Here is a 23478-nt window from a genome sequence, read left to right as displayed (position 1 = left end):
TTATGGGCTTCCTCCTGGGGGCTCAGGGAGCTGGAAGGGTATGGGCTTTCCTGGACAGAGTAGGCTCCTGGGTAGAGTGTCTGGGGGCTCCAACCATAGGTGTGTCCTCGTCTTTACCGGAAAGAGACCATTCATTCTGGTCTCCTGGAGACACACCCCACTGATGGCCTCTTCCTCTAACCCAGAGAGGACGGTGGCCCTATGTGCTGGGGTGTGAAGGATGGAGTGACCCTCATGAGGACATGAGGGGTCATAGGCTTCCGTCAGTTCTCCAGGAAATGGGGTCTCCGCACTTCACGACTCTCAAGCTCCAATAAGGCAGGCTGGAGGCTGCGCAAGGCACAATTGATGTCTAGTAACAAACACTGGACAGAATGAAGAAAAGGAGGAGGGAGTTGGAGCAGGTGGCTGAAAATTCAGGGAGTCAACTCAGAGGAGGCAGGGAGATGGCAGAGAGAGGCTCATCAGGGCCTGGAGGCTTCAAGGAAGGACTCCTGGGTGGCCCGTTGGCTCATTTCTGTCTTGGGTATCTGTTAGTAAGAGCAGGAACAAGCTGAGGACAGGAACCATCTGTTTAGAGTTCAAGTGGAGGAACTGCTGTCCAGGTGAAACGGAACTCCTGTGCATCTCTTCAGACCCACGCAAGCCCAGTGAGTACCTTGCTGTCCTGCTCCAGCCTGCGATCCTTGCCCCAAACTCTGCCTGCTGTCCCTGCCATCTCAGATGCCTGACTCTTGACCCGGGGCCCCAGTCCTCCCCCGTGAATGCCATTGCTGCCAAGACCCCTGTTCTGCCTGTGGCCGGCTCTGTCCCCAGAGATTGCCCTTACCCAATGACCTCTATTGGGACCCCCGAGGTGGGCCGTGACTCTTGGCTGGGCGAAGCCGCTGGAGAGAGAAAGCTCTGGAACCAAGCTGGTGTGGGGCTCTCTCACTCTGTTTAGGAGTTGGCCTGGCATCCATTCCCTCTTCCTCCCCCATACTCCTCCTTACCCACCCCACTGCCATTTTGTCTTCCTGGCTTACCAGAAGTTTTCTCTTCCTCCCTTCTCTCTTTCCCGCCTTGTGTCTCCGGCATCCATCCATCTTTCCCTCTTCCCCTTTCACCACCTCTGCTCTACTGTTCCCTCTCCCAGAGGTCTTCCTGGGTCATCCCAGCCCATATCTGAGCCCCCCTTTATCCCCCTAACCCTGAGCATGTTCTGAGTGTGTTCTGGAAGGGCAGTGGCTCTGTGGGAAGCCCCCATGAGGTCCCTCTGAAGGCTGTGTCACGTCATCTCGGGTTTCCTTTGTAAGGAAAGTAGAAGGTTCTCCAGATCGGAGACCACCTAGCTACTCCTCCCGCCCTCCCCTATCCTTCCTTTGCTCCCTTCGGTAAACCTCTATTGAGAGCTTCTGTGTGCCAGGCATGTGCCCAGTGTAGGGGGCATGGGGGCTTGTGGTCTAACATTAAAGGCCTTTCCCAGCTCTTGGAACCTGTCCTAACACGATGTCCCCTCGATGGCTGGCTGTGTGTTTCTGTGACATGCATGGCAGCTCACCAATCCAACCTTCAATGTCCCTGCAGCTGCTGCCCTGCCTTGTCCTCTCTCCCTGTCCTTGATGTTCACTGCTTCAGCCAAGGACATCTCCCCAACAGGCCTCACCTTCAAGTGCTTCTGCAGTTCTGCCACACTATCCCTAACCAGCCTGGAACACCTTTCTCCCCATCCATATCCTCTGCTCTTTCAAAATCCTGCGTAAAACCCTGGTTCAACCCCATCTCCTCCTCTGTGTGCTGGACCCCTCTGTCCATTGACACCTGTACTGCTGTGCTCCCTGCGGGCCCAGGGCCCGGGTGAGTGTCCCATGTCTCCCACTTGACCCCTCCCCCTGTACCTCTCCTCAGGACCCAAGACCAGCCTCTGGGCATCCCTTCCTAACCACCAGAAGACTGACAGTTGTTGGAGAATTAACCAAACAGCATGGATGGTGCATCTTCAGGGAGCTCCTGGGCTTGAATCCACCTAGAATGCCACCAGGTAGGAGCCCAGACCAGGAGCTGGCGCCAGGGGTCTGGATCCCACTCACCACCCAGCAGCGCTTAACCTCTCCAAGCCTCAGCTTCCCCAACACAAGTGGGATAATAAACTCCTGATGGGGTAGCTGTGACGGTCCCATGGGAAGCACTCCGTATATGCCTGCTAGTTATTCAGTGTTCAGTCGATGTTCTCAAGTACCAAGTACTCAAGTTCTCAAGTACTTCACTCTTCTACAGAGTAAAGTAGAAGTTAGGAATCGACCTGTCCTCTCCTGTTCTGCCCTCTCTCCTCCTTCCTCTCCTCTGGGAGAGGATGTTTGGATCAGTACATCTCCATATAGTGTCATCTGCTGTTGGAGGACAAGAAGGGGCTGCTGTCCCCAGAGATCCTAGGCTCGAGGAATCAGTCCACTCAGACCATTCCTGATCATGGGAAACTCGCCACTAGAAATAATAATAATAATTAATAATAATAGTAGTAGTTGTAGTCACTGTCTACCGAGCACTTGCCAAGTACCAGACTCAGTAAGAAGCACTTTTCAAACATTACATTTATTGCTATTGATCCACTTATCAGATATTTACTGAACACCTACCAGGTGCTGAGTGGGGGGCAATACAAAGTATCCTGTCCTCAAAGCACTTCGTTTCTGGATCCATCCAAATGCAGGTGTCCCTGGGAAAAGCATCTCATCAAGCTATTAACAAGTCATTAACACTTTAGCATGAATTAGTTAATCAGATACTAGCCATCAGGAATGGAACACCCAATGTTGTTGATGAGGATGATGATAGGAGAGGAAGGAGGAGAGTTCGGGGCCACCCACAGGAAGGGTGGGCCCAGGTAGGGCTCCTGGAGTGCATGTGTTTTTGCTGGAGGAAAAAGGGAGGGACAGAAGGAAACCAGGATAGAGCCACAGTTCAGCAAGGTTATGAAGGCCCTGCCCTAGGCTTAATTAAGACCTGGGGAGACTTAGGGCCTGGATGGGGCAGAGCCCCCTGCTTTGGGAGGCCTTGGGGTTGGCAGGAGAGACAGGCTACAATTTCCCACATCGTGTGTCCCAACTGCACCTTGCCCTCACACTCTTCAAGGTACCAGGATCACTGAGTTTTCTAGCTGGAAATTATATTCCGAGACAGGCATGGACATCTCTGAGCCTCAGTTTTACTCATCTGTGAAACAGTCGGGAAGTGTCTCAGATCAGAGAATCAAACCCCCACGTTACCAGGAACATCTAGCTTTCCTTAAACATTCAAGGAAATTTTTAATTGCCTGTTAAATAAATTACATCTGTACGGTTTTATAGCCCAAACAGGTTACTTCATTTACACAAAGAATTTACACAGCTTTTTGTGATGATCAGTGTGACACGCTCGTTGTGATCTCTTGGCCCCAGTCAAGACCCATTGGCTCCCTTCTGGGGTCTGATAAACCTCCAGAGAAAGCGTCAGAGGGAGAAGGGAAAATCAAGTACAGTCCAAGAGGGTACTAGAGATTGAAGGAAAAAGGAAAAACACAGAGGGGAGGCGAGCCCTGGGGACACTGAATCCACAAGGGCTGCCTGGAGGAGGGGGTTTGGGTTCTAGTCTGTTGAGGGAAAAAGGTTTGGGTGGGCTGGCGATGGGGAATGGCAAAAGCAGCCCAGGAAGGGCATTTGTAAGGAAAGGGCCCTCCAGCTGGAGCAAGCACTAGCAAAGGGCGAATATGGGTGATGGCCCCTAGATCCCAAGCTGTGTATGTAATAGGGAGGCATTGAAGGCTCTTGAGCCAGGTAGACCCTGAGCAATACAGTTTGAGGAAGCAGAATGGAACTACTGGGTGGGTAGGAAAAGTGGGGGTGGGGAGAGGCTGGAGGCATTGAGAGGGGCAGGGTTCTCGGAGAAAATAATTGTGTCCAAAATTAGAGAGAATGAGCTGGGTTGTTTGGATGACATCAGCTCCGATCCTGCCAGCCCTCCTCAGCAGATGGACTCAGGAAGTGAGCGTGCGGTCTGTGGGCCCCCCACAGGTCCCCCTCGAACCCTTGTGCTCCCCGCAGTTTCAAGCAGGTGCGGCACTCAGGCCCAAGGTGGCTGGATGGAGCGCAATCCCTGGGGGACTTGGCCGCAATCAGAGCCACTCATATGGGGGCAGGACAGCTGTTCAGCAGGTTTGCAGTTGGCGAGGCCAAAGGTGAGCTCACCCCAGAGGAGCTGGGGTATAAAGGGCTGTCCTGCCAGGCACTCAGCTCCACTCCCACTGTGTGGTGTGACTGCCAGAGAGGCGTCCTCCTCGTCCAGCTCTGTGGCCAGGAGCATCTCCCTTGAGCTTTGCTGGCCATCTCCTTCCTCCAGCCCCACTGAAGCCTCTGACGAAGTGTGTGGATTTGGGAGTGTGAGGAACGAGGTCCTGGTCCCGCCAGGTGACCTTGGGAAGGTCTCCCAACTTCCTAAGCCTCTGTTTCCACATCTCTAAAAAGGGGGATGCTCCTATGTGCTCCACCTGCTCCCAGAGGTGGATGGGAGACACCTTGTAAATAACAACGATAATGATGGTACTGATCCTACTAATAACAGCTAACACACACTGTGACCTCTGCCAGGCACCGCTCTAAGCCGTCCGTGTGTGGTAGCTCATTTAGTCCTCACAGCAGCGTGTGAGGTGGGCACTATTATCAACCCATTTTACAGATGAAGATATTGAGGCACAAGGAAGTTAAGCTCGTAAGTAGCAGAGCCAGGGTCCAATCCGGACAGTCTGGTGGCCATCTGCACTCTTCTTAGCCCCTACGCTGTGCTGGCTTTCCTGTGTACAAGTGCCTGTCCTATTCCAGGTGCGCAGGGCCAGCTCCAGCCTCCCCTCAAGTTCCAGTTCCTGGTCCCTGCTGTCCCTCTGTCATCTCAACCTCAGTGTGAAAAAAGGATTTTCTCCTGTTCTTCTTCCTGCACAGACAGTCCAGCCTGCTGTATCTGACTCCTGCTCTCCTTCTCAGCCTTCTTTGCTCTTCCGAAGAACATTAATGTAGTGTCAGGACTCAGGCGAAGGTAGGTGGCGGGGGGTGCTTGTGAGGTAGCTACGTGTTTCTCACATATATCGGCTTTTCCCTGATGTCATGTTCTCCCAGCCCATGTGGGAGGACGCGTGTAGGTGCACATCTGTACGTGAGTGGTCGTGAGCATGGACATGGGCAGAATGGGTGGCCAGCCAGCAGGGAGTGGCCTGGCTGTCCCAGTGGTGTGTGGCTGACATCCACTGTGATGGGCTAGTGCCTGACTGTACCGGCTGTTACATATTTTGGGTATCTTCTGAAGACATGGGTCTGTGGGCCAATGAGCATGTGTCTGTGCATGTATACACTGGTTTCTGATGACAAGGGGCCCCTGTTGGACTAGCTCTCTGTTCCTCTCCATTGGTGGCACACAGGTCAGCGTCCCATTTTCATTATGTTCGTTTTCAATAATAGCCATGAGGGGCAGCATGGTGACTCCCAGCTGGTGACCATTTGAGGGAATCAAACTCATTCATTCTTTCAACATCCCTGAAACCACAAAAGTAGGAGAGGTTCTGGTTAGTTGGGCCTGAAACAACATCTCTTCCTGGGGGGGGGGGCCGCGCGCCCGCAGTAGGATGGACAAGGTGACGTCTCAAGGTCACAGAGCATCCATTTCACCGAGAGCTTCTCTGCCAAAGCACATGGACGAATCAGTGAGAGCCGCACATGATACCAAGTTTGGAAGAGAGGGAGAAGGTTTGTGAAGAGGAGAAAACAGGAGGGTTCCAGGCAGAGGGAAAAGGCACAGGGAGGAGAGGTCGGAGAGAGCAGCTGTGGCTCCAGGAGGCAGAGCACACACACTGACTGCCGTCTTCTTAGCAACCGCTCTGGGCCAGGCATTGGCCACATACTGGGGACAGAGGAAGACAGGCTGGCAAATCCCCTGGACTTGTCCTTGACCAATCAAATGGAGGGTTAGTTATCTCTGTCCCCCTACTGGGCCCGACTGCTCCCCCATCTTTATCACAGGTTGCTATTTGCCATATGGTGGGAAAGGCTGGGAGCAAAGTCCAAGGACATGGTCTCTTTGGTCTTTTTCTTGCTTCCCTCCACCCCCAAATTTTACTTTTTATTTGCGTGAGAGTCCCATAACATAAAAGTAACCATTTTAAAGTGAACGATTCAGTGGCATTTAGTATATGCACCATCACTCTGGTGCAACCATCACTCTGTCTAGGTCCATACATTTCATCACCCCAAAGGGAAATGCAGTACCCCCTGGCAGGCTCTGCCCCTCCCCCAGCCCCTGCAACCACCAAGTCTCTATGGATTTACCTATTCTGGACACTTTGTATGAGTGGAATCAGACAATGTGTGACCTTTCATGTCTGCCTTCCTTCACTTAGCACCGTGTTTTCAAGATTCGTCCATATTGTAGCACGTATCAGTACTTCATTCCTGTTTATGCCTGAATGACATCCCATTGCAAAGGATATACCACAATTTTTTTTAATCTATTCGCTCATTGTTGGACATTTGGGCTATGTCTTACCCTTCTAGGCTGCTATAACAACTATAACAAACACCACAGACTGGCACCTTATAAACAACAGAAATTTATTTCTCACAATTCTGGAAGCTGGGAAGTCCAAGGTCAAGGCACCAGTATGGTCACATTGTGGAAGAGACCCTCTTTCTGGTTCATAGCCACCTACTTCTCACTATGTCCTCCTATTGTAGAGGGGCTAGGGAGCTCTGTGGGGTGTCTTATTAGAACACTGATCCCACTCACGAGGGCTCCCCCCTCATAACCTAACATCTCCTAACCTCCCCCCATCTCTTAACCCCCCATCTCCTAACATCACCGTCTTTGGGGGTTAGGATTTCAACATGTGAATTTGGGGGACACACAAACACTCAGACCACAGCAATGTGTTTCTGCCTTTAGTTATTGCGAACAGTGCTGTGATAAACATGCATGTACATGAATTTGCTTAAACGCCTGTTTTCAATTCTTTAGGATATACATACCAAGGAGTAGAATTGCTCATATGACAACCCTACATTTAACTCTATGAGGAACTGCCCAGTTGTTTCCCACAATGACGAACCATTTTACATTCCCACCAGCCATGTACAAAGGTTCCAATGTCTCCTCATGCTTGCCAACACTTTTTATTTTCCATTATTATTTTTTTTATTACAGCCATCCCCAGTGGGTGTGAAATGGTACTTCACTATGGTTTGGATTTGCATTTCCCTGATGACTAATTGTGTCGAGCACCCTTTTATGTGCTCTTTGGCCATTTGTAGATCTTGGAAGAAAGAAGTCCATTAAAGTCCTTTGCTCAATTTTTGGTTGGGTTGTTTGTCCTTTGCTGTTAAGTGCTACGAGTTCCTTATATGTCCTGAATACTAAATCTTTAGCAGATGTTTGATTTACAAAGATCTTCCCTTATTCTGTGGGTTTTCTTTTCACTGTCTTGATAGTGTTGCTTCATGTACAGAAGTTTTAAATTTTGATGCAGTCCAACCTCATCTATTTTTTCTTTAGGTGCTTGTGCTTTGATGTCATATCTAAGAATCCTTTACCAAATCCAAAGTCATGAAGATTTATTCTTATGTTTCTTCTAAGAGATTTATGGGTTTAGCTCCTATATTTAGCTTGTTGATCCATTTGATGTAATTTTTGTATATGATGAGAAGTGGGCGTCCAACTTCATTCTTTTACATGTGGCTAGCCAATTGTCCCAGTATGTCTAGGCATGGCATTGGCATCCTTGTCAAAATGGTCATAAATGCATGGGTTTTACTCCCCCAAATCTTTTGAACGCATTTGTGCTAGGTAAAAAGATCCTAGGAGCATTATCTCCTAGGTGCCTCTGTTAGGTAAAGCTCCCTTAAGTGTAAAACCCGGAAAAGAATAAGGCAGTCCTTGCCCTTGAAGCCCCCAAGTCTGGCCTTGATGGAATCAGTCACACAGAGAGAACATCTCAATCACGTGTGGAAATGTCATGTTGGAGTAAGCAATGGGCACTGCAAGATCCTAGAAAATAGGCACTCAGCCCAGCCTAGGGATTCGTGGAAGTTTCCAGAAGGAGTGGGTACCTGAATGGAATCTCAAAGGAGCATTAAGAGTTGTCCAGGTAATGAAAGGTGCAAATGACAGTCTATGCACAGAAGCTGAGTACGAGCATCACCTGGATAGATGATTCAGCTCCTAAATACATCTTCATTGGAGGTCTACACAGAGCAAGTAAACCAGATGCTTACCCTCCCAAACAGTGTGGACACTCCCTCATTCCCCGGGGCTGCTCTCCAACCAAAAGTTCCATGCACACCTGTTTCTTCTGGTCTCTTTGTCCTGTGTGCTGAAGTCAGACCTACAGAATTGAAGTCAGTCACCACTGGTCCTACCTCTACGATTTCTCCTTCTCGGGCTTCACAGAGATCTCCAAATTGAGTCCCAAAGCAACAGCACAGTCACCCCTGTGCACTTCTCAGGATCTTAAGTCAGCCCCAGATAACAAAGAATCTGTCCATTTCTCAGGTGGATAAACTGCAACCAAAGGAGCTGCCCCTCTGCTCTCCTCAACACCCCAGCACAGGACACATTGCCTCAGTCCCTCAAAACCACATCACTGTGCACCCAGGACTGGGCACAGCACCCAGGCCTTACCACTCCATGGTCAGCGGTATAGCTGCACTGTGGCCCTAGAGGAGGTAACCCCTATGAATGGCTCATGGGTTCCTCTAAAGGCTGTTTCATGTTACAGATCCCATCCACCCCTCCCCTCCCCACAGCCTCTCTTACTGGGTCACTGGGAATTTGGTCTTTGAAGAAAGGCAGAGCATCAGTGCTGGGAAGGGCTTTAGGGGTTCATGACCCACAGAGTCCGTGGATGGGCTTTGTGGGTTTGCAAACCTCTGAACATGCAGACACATTTCTGTACCATTTTTCAGGGGGGATGGTCCACAGCTTTTATCAGCTGGTCTGAGTGCAACAGGTGATGGTTAGTGGCTGAGCCCGAACAGAACCCCCATAACTCCCAGGGCACTATTTCTAGTACCCACAGTGACAACAGCGGTGACATCAGAGAGAGGCATTTGGGCAGAAAGCCCACCAGACTCTTGGGCTCTTGTGCTTCCCAAGGTTTATTGCATCCTGGCACACACAGAAGGGGACTTCCTTAATACATGAAAGGCACAGTGAGGTCAATGGAGGCGGCAGCTTGGGACGAGAGGACCCGCCCTCGCAAGGCCTGCCCCTGTTACCCTGAGGGCTGGAGGGGCAAACATCTCAGGCACATTTATGATACCAGATGGATCAGAAAGCCAACCAGAGGGCTGAATTCTGCAGGCCAAAGCTGAGGGACTCGGAACCCCACCCAGCCCCACTGCTCACTTTGGAAAATCTAAGACCTCCCACTCCCCACCAAAATAAGCACACAAAAGCTATCGTGTGGTGTGCTTTAAGTTCTCTCTCCAGGAATCTATGTGCCTATCTTTCTAGTTATTTGATTAAACTTTCCTCCTCCTCCAGGAAGCCTTCTTTGCTTAGCTTCTACATCCTGGTCTCTTCTCAGCACTGTTGCATGGGACTGCCATTCCCTGATTTGTACGAGGACATGATTTGCATCTATGTCCATCTGTCCCATCAGCCTGCGATGACCTCCAGAGCAGCTTGCTCTGATCTGCCTCCTGACTTTCTAAAGGCTGGTGCATGTGGGTGGGGCGGGGCCCATTATCATTAGGGGGTGGGCAATTTGGTGAGATTGACACACTGACAAGAGTGTACCTCTGATATTACTCAAGGGCAGTTTATTGACTGTACAGCCGGAATCCAGAGTTCTTAAGTCAAGCAAAGAAGGGACTGGGTGTGACCATTTTTAGGAATATTTACATCAAGAGCCATGACTTCTGGCCTGGGCAGTACCATCAGAGATAGATCAAGCTCCCCCCACCAAGCACAGCTCATAGCAACAAGAATTGAGAATCACAAGCACAGCAGGATACAGCCCCAGAGAGAGCACTCAAGATAAGTCACACACCCACAGTCCTCAACACAAAGGCAACATAATCATGCTGCCCTCATCAAAAGAACCATGGGTTCAAAAAAACTCCCTTTGTGAAAGAGGCAGTGATATGCCAGGGAAAGTATATAGACCCTGGAGTCAGCCAGACCTGGGCTTGACTCGTGGCCCTGGTACTTCGTGGGTCACAGGGACAGATTCTACAGCCTCTCAGAGGATGGGGCTTCTCCTCTGTCCTGAGGATGCTGGTTGCATCCACCCAGCAGGCTGGGTAAGAAAGACAGACATGCGGGGAGCCTGGCACGTAGCAGGTGCTTAGCATATGGTTGTAGCTATTACCAGTAAGGGAGGAGTGGTGGGTGACCCAAGGTGGCAGGAGATCCCTACGTTCTCTGTCACTTGGCTTTGTAGAGACAGATACAGCTGGTGGTCTGAGAGAGGACACCTTTTCTCCTAAATAATGGAGCCATTCGGCAAAGACCTTTCTGAGGGGACAGGCAAGGGCTGGCTGACCGCTTGCCTCCTGGGTGCACGTGGAATGAGCCTCAGCCTCAGCACACAGCAAGACTATTCCCCCCTCCCCTCCCGCTCCGCCACCCCCCTCCCCTCTTCTTCTGGGGAGGACCAGAGCTTCCCAGGGCCAAGAAGGTAATTGGAGCCTGTGCCCCAAAGCCTCCTGAAGGCAGTAAGGGGAAACAAGAAGTCAGAGTCCACGCGGTACCCGAGGAAACAGGACAGTCAGGGGAGGCACGGCACGGGTGGCCGAGCGCACTACAGACAGTCCCGGGACTCGGGGGTGGAGGGTGGGGGACAGCAGACAACTCCAGGTAGGGCGGTGGCCAGGATCTCTCTTCTCCCCGGTGCCGGGAGTTTATCGGGTAGCTTTCCTGGAGGGGGCGCTCTTGCCCCGGGCATCCTTGAGGTCTCCCACTCGTGCCCCTTTGGCCCTGGACTGTCCGGCCCAAGTGCTGCTGGAGCTGCCCGCCAGGCCACTGGGCCCCGTGTCAGCACTGCCAGAGGTGCTGGGGTGGTAGTAACTGTTTCCACCGCTGCTGATGACAGCTGAGGAGGAAGGGCCGAGAACAGAGAAGGGCAGTGAGGGTCAGTCAGCGAAGAAGCCATCCCCCCTCAACCCCCAGCAACCTTCAGCAGCCTGGAAACATCACAAAGACCCACAGACACCCTGCGATGTGCCAGGCTCCGCGTGAGGCGAGGATCACACAGCACAGACACGGTCCCTGTCCTCCTGGAGATTCTTGGACTGTTTGGCGCCCAGTGTACATTCTTTTTTTTTTTTTTTAACTTGTTATTTAAAGTTTATTTAATTTGGGGCGCCTGGGTGGCTCAGTCGGTTGGGCGTCCGACTTCGGCTCAGGTCATGATCTCGCAGTCCGTGAGTTCAAGCCCCGCGTCGGGCTCTGTGCTGACAGCTCAGAGCCTGGAGCCTGTTTCAGATTCTGTGTCTCCCTCTCTCTCTGACCTTCCCCCATTCATGCTCTGTCTCTCTCTGTCTCAAAAATGAATAAACGTTAAAAAAATTAAAAAAAAAAATAAAACAAAGTTTATTTTATTTATTTTTGAGAGAGAGAGAGAAAGAGAGAGAGAGAGAATCCCAAGAAGGCTCCACACTGTCAGTGCAGAGCCCAACGTACGGCTCGAACTCACAAACCGTGAGATCATGACATGAGTCAGCTGCTTAACCAACAGAGACACCCAGGCATCCCTGCCCGTGTGCACATTGTTAACCCTCTCTCTGGATGACAATGCCCTGGGAAGAGACAGGAAGGAAATGGGGTAGGCATGACTTCAGTCACTGTTTCCATGGGACAAAGGGAAATAGGTTTCCTTTGAAGCCAGAGAAGCTTCAAAAGACAGTTGCAGAAATTCCCAGACTGGGGGTGGGGCAGAACCACTAAAGGAGGTGGCATCGCCCTATCCTCGTGTCCACAGCTTTCCCATCCAGCCAGAGTCCCCACCCAACCCATCTCTCAGGGACACTTACAGATGCTCACAGACGATGGATTCTCACCAGACATCCTGTAAGACAGAAAGTTAGAGAAGGATAAAACCTCAAGGAAGTGTCTACATTCAGCTAAACCTTGATGAGCACCTGCTTTAACCCGTAGATTATTTTCATTCATCCTTAAAACAATCCTCGAGATGGGGATTATAATCTCATTTTACAGGTAAGAACATAAAGATGCAGAGACGCTCAATGATTTACCAGGACTGCAGAGCTTGTGCGTGGCAAAGCTAGTGATGAAACCCAATCTGGGGTTTCTGTGTGACCCCACCTGGTATTTTCAGAGCACCCCTCATGCTATTTGCTTCATGTTTGACCTCCATCACAGGAAGGAAGGGAAGCTGAGCTCCCCAGTCAAACCACCACCTTGTGCTCATGTTGTTCATCTTCCACTTCCCAAATGTCCCCAGCCTAGCAGCGAGCCACCCACAGCCCCTTCTCCCCTGCTTCCCCCCGCCCACCCCACCCCCCAACCTGCACTCCTCGCCCTCCAGCAGCTTGCGGTAGGTGGCGATCTCCATGTCCAGGGCCAGCTTCAGGCTCATGAGTTCCTGGTACTCCCGCAGCATCCGGGCCAGCTCCTCCTTGGCCTGGTGCAGGGCGGCCTCTAGCTCGTCCAGCTTGGCCCGGGCATCCTTCAGGGCACTGTCGCCCCGCTGCTCGGCATCGGCGATGGCCGTCTCCAGGTTGGCACACTGAAAGCCAAAGACCAGGGAGATCATCAGAATGCAAGAGAGTTTTTAGATCTTCTGGGTTAGGTAGCACAACCCCCATTCTTTACAGATGAGGCCCGAGGTGACAGCAATTAAGAGCTGCAGAGCCAGCACTCGACCCTGGGTCTCCTCTATTTTCTGTCGCAGATGGATATTTACAGGAATTGGTGTGAGAAGCTATTGAAGCAGTTACATGTCATGAGTATAGGAAGAAAACTTTGATGTTCGCAAAGTTGTCCAGTCCCTGGGGTTGGAGGCCACCAGTGGCTATAAACTCAAAGGACACCAGGTCCAAGAGAATCACGCTGAGACCCCAGCCAGAACGCCTCTAAGGAGCAGACAGCATGCCAAGGTGCCACTGTAGCCAGATTCCTGCCTGCAGGACAGCTCCCAGTCAGGACCCTTGCTACCTGTTAGCACCAAGAGCAAGCATTTCTGGACCAATCCAGCACTCTGCAGGGAGTCTGGCTCAGTGCTCCCCCCTTGGCGGCCTGAATTGGGTGAAGGAGGCTTCCCTTAGAGCAGGAGGTCTAAAGGTCTGAAATCACAACTACAACCTCAGAAACTAGATTCTGACAAACACCTAGCAGCACTGTGATCTCATGTACTGATGGGGAGGAAAGCTGTCCCCGGGCTCCCCCACATCGCCTGGAGTAGAGGCCTCAAGGAGGAGAGTAGGCTCTGATCTCTCAGTTTGGTGACTCTGTCACTGGCAGAGTTGACCTGGTTCTTTGGGGAGAACCAGGACAGGAAGGATTCCCCGCCACCTTAAAATCAGCTCCCCACTGCCATGGTGTTTAAGCCTTGCTGCTTCCAGGTGAGACAGGATCCCCCAGCTGAAGTGGACATCCCACGTGGTACAGGGCAGGGCCACCCAGGAGGGCTTCATCTGCTGTGGTCCTCCCTCCGTCACCAGGACTACGCCCCACCCGGGAGGGCAGGAACTTAACGTGGCCATGGAGGGGCCCGGGATGCATTCCCCACGCATCCCACATGTGTTGAGTGTCCATTGGGAGGAGGAGGAGGTGTGGGAGCTGCCGCCAGAGGGCACATCTGAAGGGTTGTTCAGCAGGTTTGTTTCACACAGAAAAGGTCTGAGAAAGAGGGACAAAAGAAAGAGGAAACCTGATTTCTAATGTTGGCTCTGTTGATGACCGGCTGGAGACCTTGGGCAAGTCACTTTCCCTCTCCAGCTCATCTTCCTTACCTATGAACTGGGAGTCAGACGAGGTAAGCTCAAGGCATTTCCCAATCCTGAGCACAGTGCCAGCTCTGACCACAGGGGTACAGAGGCAGGCGGGAAACAGGGACAGTGGGTGGCTGAGGGGCTCCCACGCCCAGGTTGGGAGATTTGCTTTGTGCAAAAGGGTGGGCTCCAGTTTCTCCATCGCAGGGGATGAAATTGAACTTCACCAAGAACTTGACAATCTTTGTGAAGTTGCTGCCCACCTGCTTCTTCACACTGGCAATCTCACACCGGATCCTCTGGATGAGCCGGTTCAGCTCTGACATCTCGTTCTTGGTGTGTTTGAGGTCATCACCGTGCCGGCCGGCTGCCAGCTGCAGCTCTTGGATCTGGTTTCCCAGAGATAGAAAGTTGGTTATGAGACAGGACTGCATCCCCTGTCCCCCAACTTGAAGTAGGGGAAGGGTCCTGAGCAAACAATCCCATGGCTGGGACCAACCAGGGGAGGTGGTTCCAGAGCAGGAAGTGATAGAGCGGGGGCCTGGGCACCCTTCCAGGGGTTTTGTGGTGGTTCCGGCCCAGAAGTCCACCCCCTTCTCTAAGCAGAGCCCTTGTGCTGGGTTCATCCTTTCTCCTTGCTCTGCGTGTGCTCTTTCCTCAGCTGGATGAAAGAAAGACGTAAGTCACATTTATTAAGCACTTTCAAAATATAAGAAGTGCTTTCAGCTTGTTTAGCACCTCTTTACAGAAGCATCTGCATAGGCCAGGCTCTGCTCCAGGTACTGGAGGACACAGCAGTGAGCAGGATAGGTGAAGTCCCTGTCCCCACAGAACATAAATTCTCCCATAGCCCTTTCTCAGTGACAAGTGGAGAGCCAGGAAACTGACCGCCGTGTGTACCCTTAAGATGGCGGGATTGTTGGCTCGGGGCTCGTAGCTCATATCTGCCCCTCTCCCCTTGCCCAGTCCTCCAGAGAAGAGGGGATGACATATCCATGGACAGGGGACGAGGAATCTGTGATCTTTGCTGTTAGTGGGATTTAACAAACATGAAAAGGGGGGCCAGAGCACGGCAGGTGTGAAGCCCTGAAGAGCACCCAGGTAGAGTCTCCTCCAAACACAATTGCCATTGCCCAGAAGGTGCCTAGACTTTCACTTCCTCATCTTGGAAGTCTCCCCACACTGATTAGGAAAGAGCTCGGGGCTTCCTCTTCCCTCCCCACCCCACCTTGGGTCTTCCCTAGTTACTCTCCCCCATATTTGTTACTCTTCTGCACCATAATGACATGCCATAATCCCTGGAAACACATTTGTTTTACAGCAGGAACACCTCTCTTTCTTCCGTCAATGGATTGCCTGTCCCTCTCCGTTGAATATGCCCATCCACACCAATTTTATGTTTTGCCTTGGATAATAGTCTCTACTAAGAATTCTTTTCGAGTAGGATGTGGTTAAAGCATTGGTCGTAACCATTCTTTCTTTCAGCACATCTACAAAGATGGCTCTTGAATTCACTGGTGGAGGTGTCCCTTCCCAGGAGAGGAGAGGCTGGTGGAGGACAGCGATCCCCCTGGTGCCCACCTTGCTCTGGTACAGGGCCTCAGCCTCTGCCTTGCTCTTCAGGGCGATCTCCTCATACTGAGCTCGGACCTTGGCGATGATGCTGTCCAGGTCCAGATCCCGGTTGTTGTCCATGGACAGGATAACAGAGGTCTCACTGGCATGAGTCTGGATCTGGGCCATCTCCTGAATTGAGAGAGGAGGAGAGTCAGTGTCACCCAGCCTCCCTCTGCTGCTTATTAGTCTTCTGGGCTGACGTGGTGGAAAGAAGTGCCTGCTCCAGATCTGTTGGAGCCGAGGGAGAAGGCTCACAGCAGCAGGATATACCCCACAGGGGCAGCAGGCAGTCGACGGCATTTCCCGTAATTCACAGGGTTAAGAACCTGTGCTTGAGTAGAACTTCCCAAGGTCATTTTTTCCTGCCTGCACACAAGGTCACTATCATAGCCCAGGTGGGATTGTCTCTTATGTATATGGCTTCTGGGGACCAAGATCCTACACTTCCGTGGTCTCGCAGTGCAGAGTTTTGCACCTTTCTATAAAAACAGGCTTCAGTCTATTTATTCTAAATCCTTCTAATTGGCATCCCAGGGAAGAGCCAAGTGAAGCCTCCAGCTGGCAAGAGGCAGGGTGGGGAAAGGGTAGGAGTGTCCTCACCGCGTCATACAAACACTTGAGGAACTTGATGTCTTTATCCAGAGAGTCTACTTTGGCCTGAAGCTCCACCTTGACCGTGTAGGCTGCATCCACATCCTGCCAAGAGGGGCCCAGAACATTCAGTCAATACCATCCCATCTCATCAGCTTTCCCTGTCCCTGATCCCAGAGCCATCTGATTTCCTATTTTTTTGCCTGCAAATGGAAGCATATGGTCGAATCCAATCACTCAATATTGCTTTTTCTCATACTCACTTACTCTCTGAAAATAGGGAAAGGGGAATGTTGCTTGTTACACTGGAGAAAAACAATGCCCAGAGAGGTAGAATGAGTTTCCCCAAGTCACACAGGAAGGTCAAGCTGGACCAGAGTTTCCTGACTCCCAGGCCAGAATTCTCTGCTGTCTGTCTCTCTGCCCATGCCCTGGGTGTGTGTCCTGTCTCTCCAACTTGCTAGAGGCTAGAACAATGACTCCGCCCCCATTTAGGCGTAATCCCCTCCCGAGGAGGCCTGGGCTGGAGTCCTGAGTGGAGGCGGTTCAGATGGGGGTGCAAGAGACCAAGGTCCGTAGGCTCTTCTCTTTCTTACCTTCTTGAGCACCACAAACTCATTCTCAGCTGTTGTGCGCTGATTAGTCTCCACCTCATACCTGGGAGAAAGGAGAGAGGATAGCAGAGACCTCAGTCCCACTGGCCAAGTAACCTTCCCTTCCCACCGTCCGGGCAGATGCTTGGGGGCAGAGTCCCTGCTGGATCGCCTAGCGTTGCACAGGCTGGGAGTGGCAGGACTATGTCCCTGAGTTGCCTCATTTATATTCCACTCTCTGGATCCTAGGAAAATATCCAAGTGTCCATTAGGCTCCCTAAACTGGCCACTGAACCAGTCGGTGGATCAATGAGCATGGAACTCCTTCCAATCAACCGGATAGGACGTTCTTATCAACAGAGCAAGCTGTTGTGCCACAACCAGGGGAGGGGTGTGAGCCCCTGGCCCTGGTGCTTGCTCCCTCCCCACCGAAAAAGTGGCACGGAGATTGGGTTTGCCAAGAAGCCTCTGGGAATGCGACCTATGACCTTGGTGGGCCGTGCTCACCTCTGCTTGTAGTCCTCCACCACGTCCCGCACATTCCGCAGCTCCGAGTCCAGCCGCACCCTGTCCCCGGACAGCATCTCCAGCTGCTTCCGCAGGTTGCTGATGTAGCCCTCAAGGATGGGCTCCAGGTTCTTCCTGCAGCTGTTCAGGTCCAGCTGCTGTAGCAGCTCCCACTTGGTCTCCAGCACCTGGTTCTGCTGCTCCAGGAACCGCACCTGGGACCACAATGGAGGCTATTGTGTGCATGGACATGGGCCATTGACTCCCAGGTTATATGAATTTTTCTAAAGTCGTTTGGCTTAAGGGCTGACTCTCCACTCATGGGATTGATTCCATGCAAACTAGACCTTTACAAGTGCTCATTCCATAGCAGTCTGGACAAAACCAATCCCTGAAATCTCGAGGAAGAAGGAAATTCCATAGCTTTCTTCCGTCACCTGACTCAGCACCTGGGAGATGCTCCCCCTGATGACTCAACCAAGGGTTTCTTCTGTACTGTGAGCCCTCCCCTCCCAATAGTGCTGATCCTACCTTGTCTTCTTTAAAGAGCTGGAGATTCATCAAGTTGTCCTCCAGAAACCCAGCGCTTCTTTCTCAAGGTGGGGCTATGCTTCACTCAATTCTCCACCCTTCTTTGCAAAATCCCCCAAGAAAGCAGCACATTCATTCATCTCCTTGTGCTACCTAGCTTACAAGATGTTATGATCAGGGAGCCCTTCCTGACACCCAGCTGCCACCTTCCCATCCACTGTGCCCTGTCTACTCCCAGGCAACAGGGATTTGTTCCCATCTCACTGGACTGTCTCGTCCTCCTCCTGTGAGACCCACCTTGTCGATGAAGGAGGCGAACTTGTTGTTCAGAGCTTTGATCTGCTCCCGCTCCTGGGTGCGCACTCTCTGGATCTCAGGGTCCAGCTCCACGTTGAGGGGGGCCAGGAGGCTCTTGTTGATGGTGACCTGGTGGATGCCCCCGGGTGGGCACATGGATGGGCACACGGGCCCCGAGGCCACACTGCCAAACATGCTGCCCGCAAAGCCAGTCGCCCGGCCCCCTCCATATCCAGAGCCAGGCCCAAAGCTGTAACCTCCAGTCCAAACACCACCGCCAGCCGTATTGAAGGAAATACACCGATTCCCTCCAAGACTATAGAGGCTCCGACTGCTGAAGCCAGCCCCAGGTCCTTTGCCAGCGGCACGGCAAGAAGCCATATTGCCCACAGCCTTCCTCAGCACCACGGCTGAGCGCCCACTGAAGCCACCCTTGTCACCACCAGGCTTGATGTTCAGCTGGCGACTCATGGTGGGAAGGATGGAGTTGACAGAGCTGGAGAGAATACCAACGGATAGAGAACACTCTGACGGGACACCCAGAGTGCTGCCTCCTTTTATCCTGTTGAGCCCAGGACACCGGAAAAGGGCGTCTCTCCACTATCTCCTTTCCTAGTGCTAAAGGGCCAGGGGCCATGGGCAATTTGTAGAATAGAGATCTCCAACCCTTTGTGGGAACAAAGCATTTCTGATAGCAAGCGGAATATGCTGTCCTTGCAGACCGGAGTGGTCTAATCTGGCATTTATCTGTGCTCTTAATTAGGGAGCAGGAAACTTATCCCCTTCGGAGATCTCCTAGCTTTATTTTTCCAGGGCTTCCTCTGTCTTGTTTATCTATCAGTGAGGAGCAAAGGCAATGCCTGGCTTTATCCAGAGAAGACCCATCTGAAAACCCAAGGTTTCCTCCCAAGAGAACCCATCTCCCATTATTGGGTTGGTGGTAGTGAGGAGCCGAAGTGTTCATGCCAGAGAAGAGGAGACTTGGAAAGAACATGGTGTCTTCAAAGATCTAGATCCAAAACAGAAGTTCCAGGAGTCATTCTTTGGGTCACTGTCGGGACCCCAGCTGTTCAGCAACGGAACGAACCATAGGAAGATAATGGAAGCAACCACACAGAGTCTGCATGGCCCTCAGCAGGGGTATTGTCTGGGGCTTTCTGTGGGTGAGGCCTGCGGGGGGTGGTGGTTGGTGGTGACCTTGATGTGGCCTTTTCAACAGTAAAAACATTTTCAGGCAGCTGACAGTTCCTGCAGCCACGTTTTTGCTCCCGAATAAGGTTGTCCACCCCATACTGGGTCTCCCCAACCCCTGTGATCCCTGGAGAAACACTCCACACCCAGGGACCAAGCTGCAGGAGTCCCTGAGTTCGGGGTGGACTGTTCTGTCAGTTTCCTGATCATTTCAGTTCTGTCAGTTTCCTGATCATTTCAGGAAGCCACTCAATTAAGGGAGGGGAGAGAGCAGCTCTTTCTTAGTTCAGGTAGTCCTGGTGGGGTGAAATGTTAACGAAATTCCTTCAAAAACAGGCATCTGGTAGCTATCCTGATGCAGGACTGCGGAAGCTCCTTCTCCAGGGACCCTGTCTCCCCAGCCCCCCACCCTCCCATCCCCCACCGCCCCAGCAGGGCCTCGCCCCAGGGCATGGGGTGGGGGGGCATAATGTAAGTGGTTTCTTGTGGCTTTCTAAGCCATATTGCAGGTGCTGGTTTGTGAATGAGTCCCTTGACCCAGCCACCAAGGAGCTGCGGACCAATAAGAGGATTCTCCGTAAATAACTTTATCTGGGGCCAGAGCTCCAGACAGAACAGCACTGTGATGCTGGGGGAAGCACACTAATTTTGACCATAGATTTCAGGAACCTCCAGAAGGCGGGGCTAGTACCCCCCGCCGGCACTCTTGGGGGCGGGGGCTGGTTCGCAGCAGCTGCTCCCAGGGGACTGACATATGACTTGTAGTGGCAGCAATGGTGGCAGCGATAGAACCCACCCACCGTAGTAATAGTGACAGAGCAGACAAAAAGAGTTTGCATCAATCGTTCACACCGCATGTGCCCAGCATTGTGCTCAGGACCACCAGCATTTCTACTTTAACCCTGACCTTCCACACTTTTCTTGACAGGTGAGAACCGGAGGCTTAGAGATGATAAAGAATTTGCCTGAGGGCACTGGGCTAGGCAGTCAGAGCTGGCACTGGAATTCGAATGCGTCTGGTCTCAAGGCCGAGTTCCCAACCAGCACGTAATGGGATAAGATGTCAGCTAGCAGCAAAGACGCAGGGCTTTCTGTGCTGGGGGCTGGGCAGTGATAGTGATGGCGGTGATGACGGCCACAGGCTGGGGGTGGTGACGCAGAAGGAAGAGGAGGAGGCAGAGGGGACTTTCCGGACAGGTGTCATCATCGCTGCCACGCACAGGTGCCCCTCCCAGCGAATTCTAGGGGACGTAATTGCAGGGAATTGTCTCCGACCCACATTGTGGGATCTCTGGCAGTCCCGATCTTTGCTGTGATGGCCACCTTCTAATCAGCCACCACGCTCCCCACCCCAGTCTTTGAGTTCACTGGGCTACTGAGCATGCCAAAGTCTGAAGAGATCAGTTCATTCAATAGCCGGAAAATTGAGTTCCTACTGTGTGTACCGCTCTCCGCGGGACAGTGAGAGAGAAACGTCTAAGACACTCTCCTTCTTCTCTAGAAAACGGAAACTGAAGTGGAGGAGACAAAACACAAGCGTGTGAAACTTGTCTGGTTGTTGCTTTTGCAGTTTTAACGCCACATGCCTGCACTGGATTACGTGTGACTCCGACAAGCAGTTACTGAAATTCCGATTAAAAAAAAAATCAGAAGAAAATACGTGGGGCTTGGGGCTCCCGGGGGGGGGGGGGGGGCTCAGTCGATTAGGCACCTGACTTCGGCTCAGGTCATGATCTCGCGGTTTGTGAGTCTGAGCCCCGCGTTGGGCTCCGAGCTAACAGCAAGGCGCCTGCTTGGGATTCTCTCTCTCTCCCTCTCTGCCTCTTCCCCCACTTTCTCTCTCTCTCTCTCTCTCTCTCAAAATAAATAAATAATAAAAAATACACATGGGGCTTTCTGAGGTGGGGGTCGGGAAGTGAGAGGTGGGCCAGGCTGCACAGGGGCAAAGGGGACAAAAGGGAAAGACGGTGGAGCGGCCGGGACACCTGCCCTCTCCCTGCGGACAGTGCGGCATCGTGCGAGGGTAAAGACGGGAAGAGACGTCACGCTTTAGCTTAATGAGCAGTCTCTGTGTTGCATGAGGACTGCCGGGAGACAGGTACCCCGGGGAGCCCCCAGGGAGCTGAGCCTGTAGACACCACCAGCTCCTGCCATCTTGAGTTAAGGATACTTCCGGAGGGTAAGAGGCCCGCTCTGCAGGGCACACCACACTGGAGGTAAATCAAAGGCAGGGCCTCGAATAATCTCAAATGGACCCAACCAAAGTCCCGTCTGCCTGGCTTGAGAATGGATATTGAAGGCCATTTTCCTCTAGTCCATTGGCCTCTGGACTTCCCCTCAGCACAGTCTAGGGAAGCAGTGCTCTGTAGTTAAAGGCCATTAATGGAGGGAAGAAGAAACCTGAAGGGTCCTTGACCGAACCTTGGGGCTGCAAGACTTGGGGACACACCACAGCGCCTTAGAAATGGCAAAAGCCCTTGAAACTGAATTCCCTGATTTCCCTTTAAAAGTGAGCTCAGGGGCGCCTGGGTGGCGCAGTCGGTTAAGCGTCCGACTTCAGCCAGGTCACGATCTCGCGGTCCGTGAGTTCGAGCCCCGCGTCAGGCTCTGGGCTGATGGCTCGGAGCCTGGAGCCTGTTTCCGATTCTGTGTCTCCCTCTCTCTCTGCCCCTCGCCCGTTCATGCTCTGTCTCTCTCTGTCCCAAAAATAAATAAACGTTGGAAAAAAAAATTTAAAAAAAAATAAAAATAAAAGTGAGCTCAGTGCAGAAACCTAAGACTCCTGACCTGTCTGAACCAGTTTGAAAGGAGGCTGTTTTTCCATCCTTGTCCAAATTTAGCTAGCCCCAACAATAGAGTTCATGTGCTTTTCTGCCATCCTCACCACACCCCCTCCCGGCACCCTTCCCCTCCCTGCCATGAAATGCTCTGCATCCTGGAGGATCCCATCTGACAGCAGATAGAACATGCACCTGCGAGGTGGGGCCCAGCCCACCGCGGCAATCTGGGGCTCCAGATGCAGGATGAGAGGCAGAGGGGCAGACGATGTGGAGGGAGTGAGACAGAAAGTTCTGCGTTAGGAAGAAGGGGCACGGGATATGAGGGAGAGCACCCCAGGCAGGACGGCTGGGAGAAGTAGCTGAAGACCATTTTGTAGGGTGACCAACGATCCCGGTTTGCCTGGGACGGAGGGGTTTTCCAAAACATGCATCATTCAGTGCTGCCCCCTGGGCAGTTCTGAAACACCCGGACGGTTGATCACTCTAGCACCCTCCATATCGCACTGTACAGACTAGCAAATTCTCCAGCAGTTTGTAGGGGTCACTAAAGTTGCATCTCCCCCAGTCTGTAAAATGTCAATACCCAAGCAATTCTCTGGTCTCCCTCCCTCTCTCTCTCTCTCTCTCTCTCTCTGCTAATCCCCCCAACAGCCCCCGACCCAAGTGTTAGCATGAATTCCCCCCACCCCAGATTATTGAGAAGACGGGTAGCTAGATGACATCAATTTAACTCTATTCCACACTCACTCACTTAAATGCTTGCCCCATTAGAAGGTGCTGTGCTGAGCGAAATCCCAGATAGGTCATCACCATGGTCCCCACTGCCATTTCTTGGTGCCACGTTAGCATAGAAGACGCTGTACAGGACGCCTCTACTGACTACAACTTAACAGAGGATGTTTAGTGACTTGCAACTTCTCCCTGCTAGTTCTCATAGAACTTTCTACAGACACGCCTCGGTATCTCTCCACAAACACGCTTCTCTGAGTCGAGGGCCTTCCCCACGTCCCCTCCTCCGCACCAGCATCTCTTTCCTTCTTGCTGGCATAGTCCAGCTCAGGAGGGGCGCGACTCCTCCTTCCCTCCTCAGGAGATAAGCGGCAGGGCAGTCCCGTCCCCTGGGTGCACCACTGGATTTCAGCCCCACTCGCCCCCTCACCAGGTCCCGGTGCTGGGCACAACCCTCGTGGCCCTCAGGGCAGCCTTGGGTGGCTTGCCTGAGTCCCAAGGATGGGCTCATGACGTACGGTGAGTTGGAGCCTCTGGCCAGAAGTCTCCCTCCTCCCAACAGGAGGGTCGCCAGAGAGTCCTGGCTTCCCTGTGAGTTCCCCCCTGCTTCTCCAGGGCTGGCTGGGCTCTGTCATCCAGTCCCCTGGGTCTCTTTCTCACTGAGCCCCTGGGAGAGGGCGGTGGTCTCCCAGTTCC

At 52.3% G+C, this 23478-nt stretch overlaps 1 protein-coding gene across 1 annotated transcript; it reads right to left on the bottom strand.

Annotated features, from left to right (window-relative positions):
- Positions 1–9786: 9786 nt before the first annotated feature.
- KRT74 (keratin 74) lies at positions 9787–18669 on the bottom strand. The gene is made up of 9 exons (XM_040488038.1): positions 18083–18669; positions 17255–17469; positions 16751–16811; positions 16164–16259; positions 15528–15692; positions 14210–14335; positions 12522–12742; positions 12027–12061; positions 9787–11086 (listed from the first exon to the last, which is right to left on the bottom strand). The coding sequence occupies exons 1-9, from the start codon at positions 18551–18553 to the stop codon at positions 10896–10898; spliced, it is 1581 nt and encodes a 526-aa protein (XP_040343972.1). The 5' UTR covers positions 18554–18669; the 3' UTR covers positions 9787–10895.
- Between the last annotated feature and the right edge of the window lie 4809 nt (positions 18670–23478).

This window comes from Herpailurus yagouaroundi, unplaced genomic scaffold (genome assembly GCF_014898765.1).
Source record: "Herpailurus yagouaroundi ecotype Mexico unplaced genomic scaffold, PumYag 166, whole genome shotgun sequence".
Taxonomy (NCBI): domain Eukaryota; kingdom Metazoa; phylum Chordata; class Mammalia; order Carnivora; family Felidae; genus Herpailurus; species Herpailurus yagouaroundi.
Note: the sequence above shows the minus strand (reverse complement) of the source record. Positions and strands in the feature narration are given on the sequence as shown.

What these genes read in the sequence shown, in the direction of transcription:
- KRT74 (XM_040488038.1), bottom strand. Translation starts at nt 18,553, where the DNA reads ATGAGTCGCCAGCTGAACATCAAGCCTGGTGGTGACAAGGGTGGCTTC. An exon ending in GTGGAGGACTACAAGCAGAG is followed by an intron (nt 16,812 to 17,254) that starts GTGAGCACGGCC and finishes CCTTTCTCCCAG; the next exon opens with GTATGAGGTGGAGACTAATC. An exon ending in CTGGAGGGCGAGGAGTGCAG is followed by an intron (nt 12,062 to 12,521) that starts GTTGGGGGGTGG and finishes TCTGTCTTACAG; the next exon opens with GATGTCTGGTGAGAATCCAT.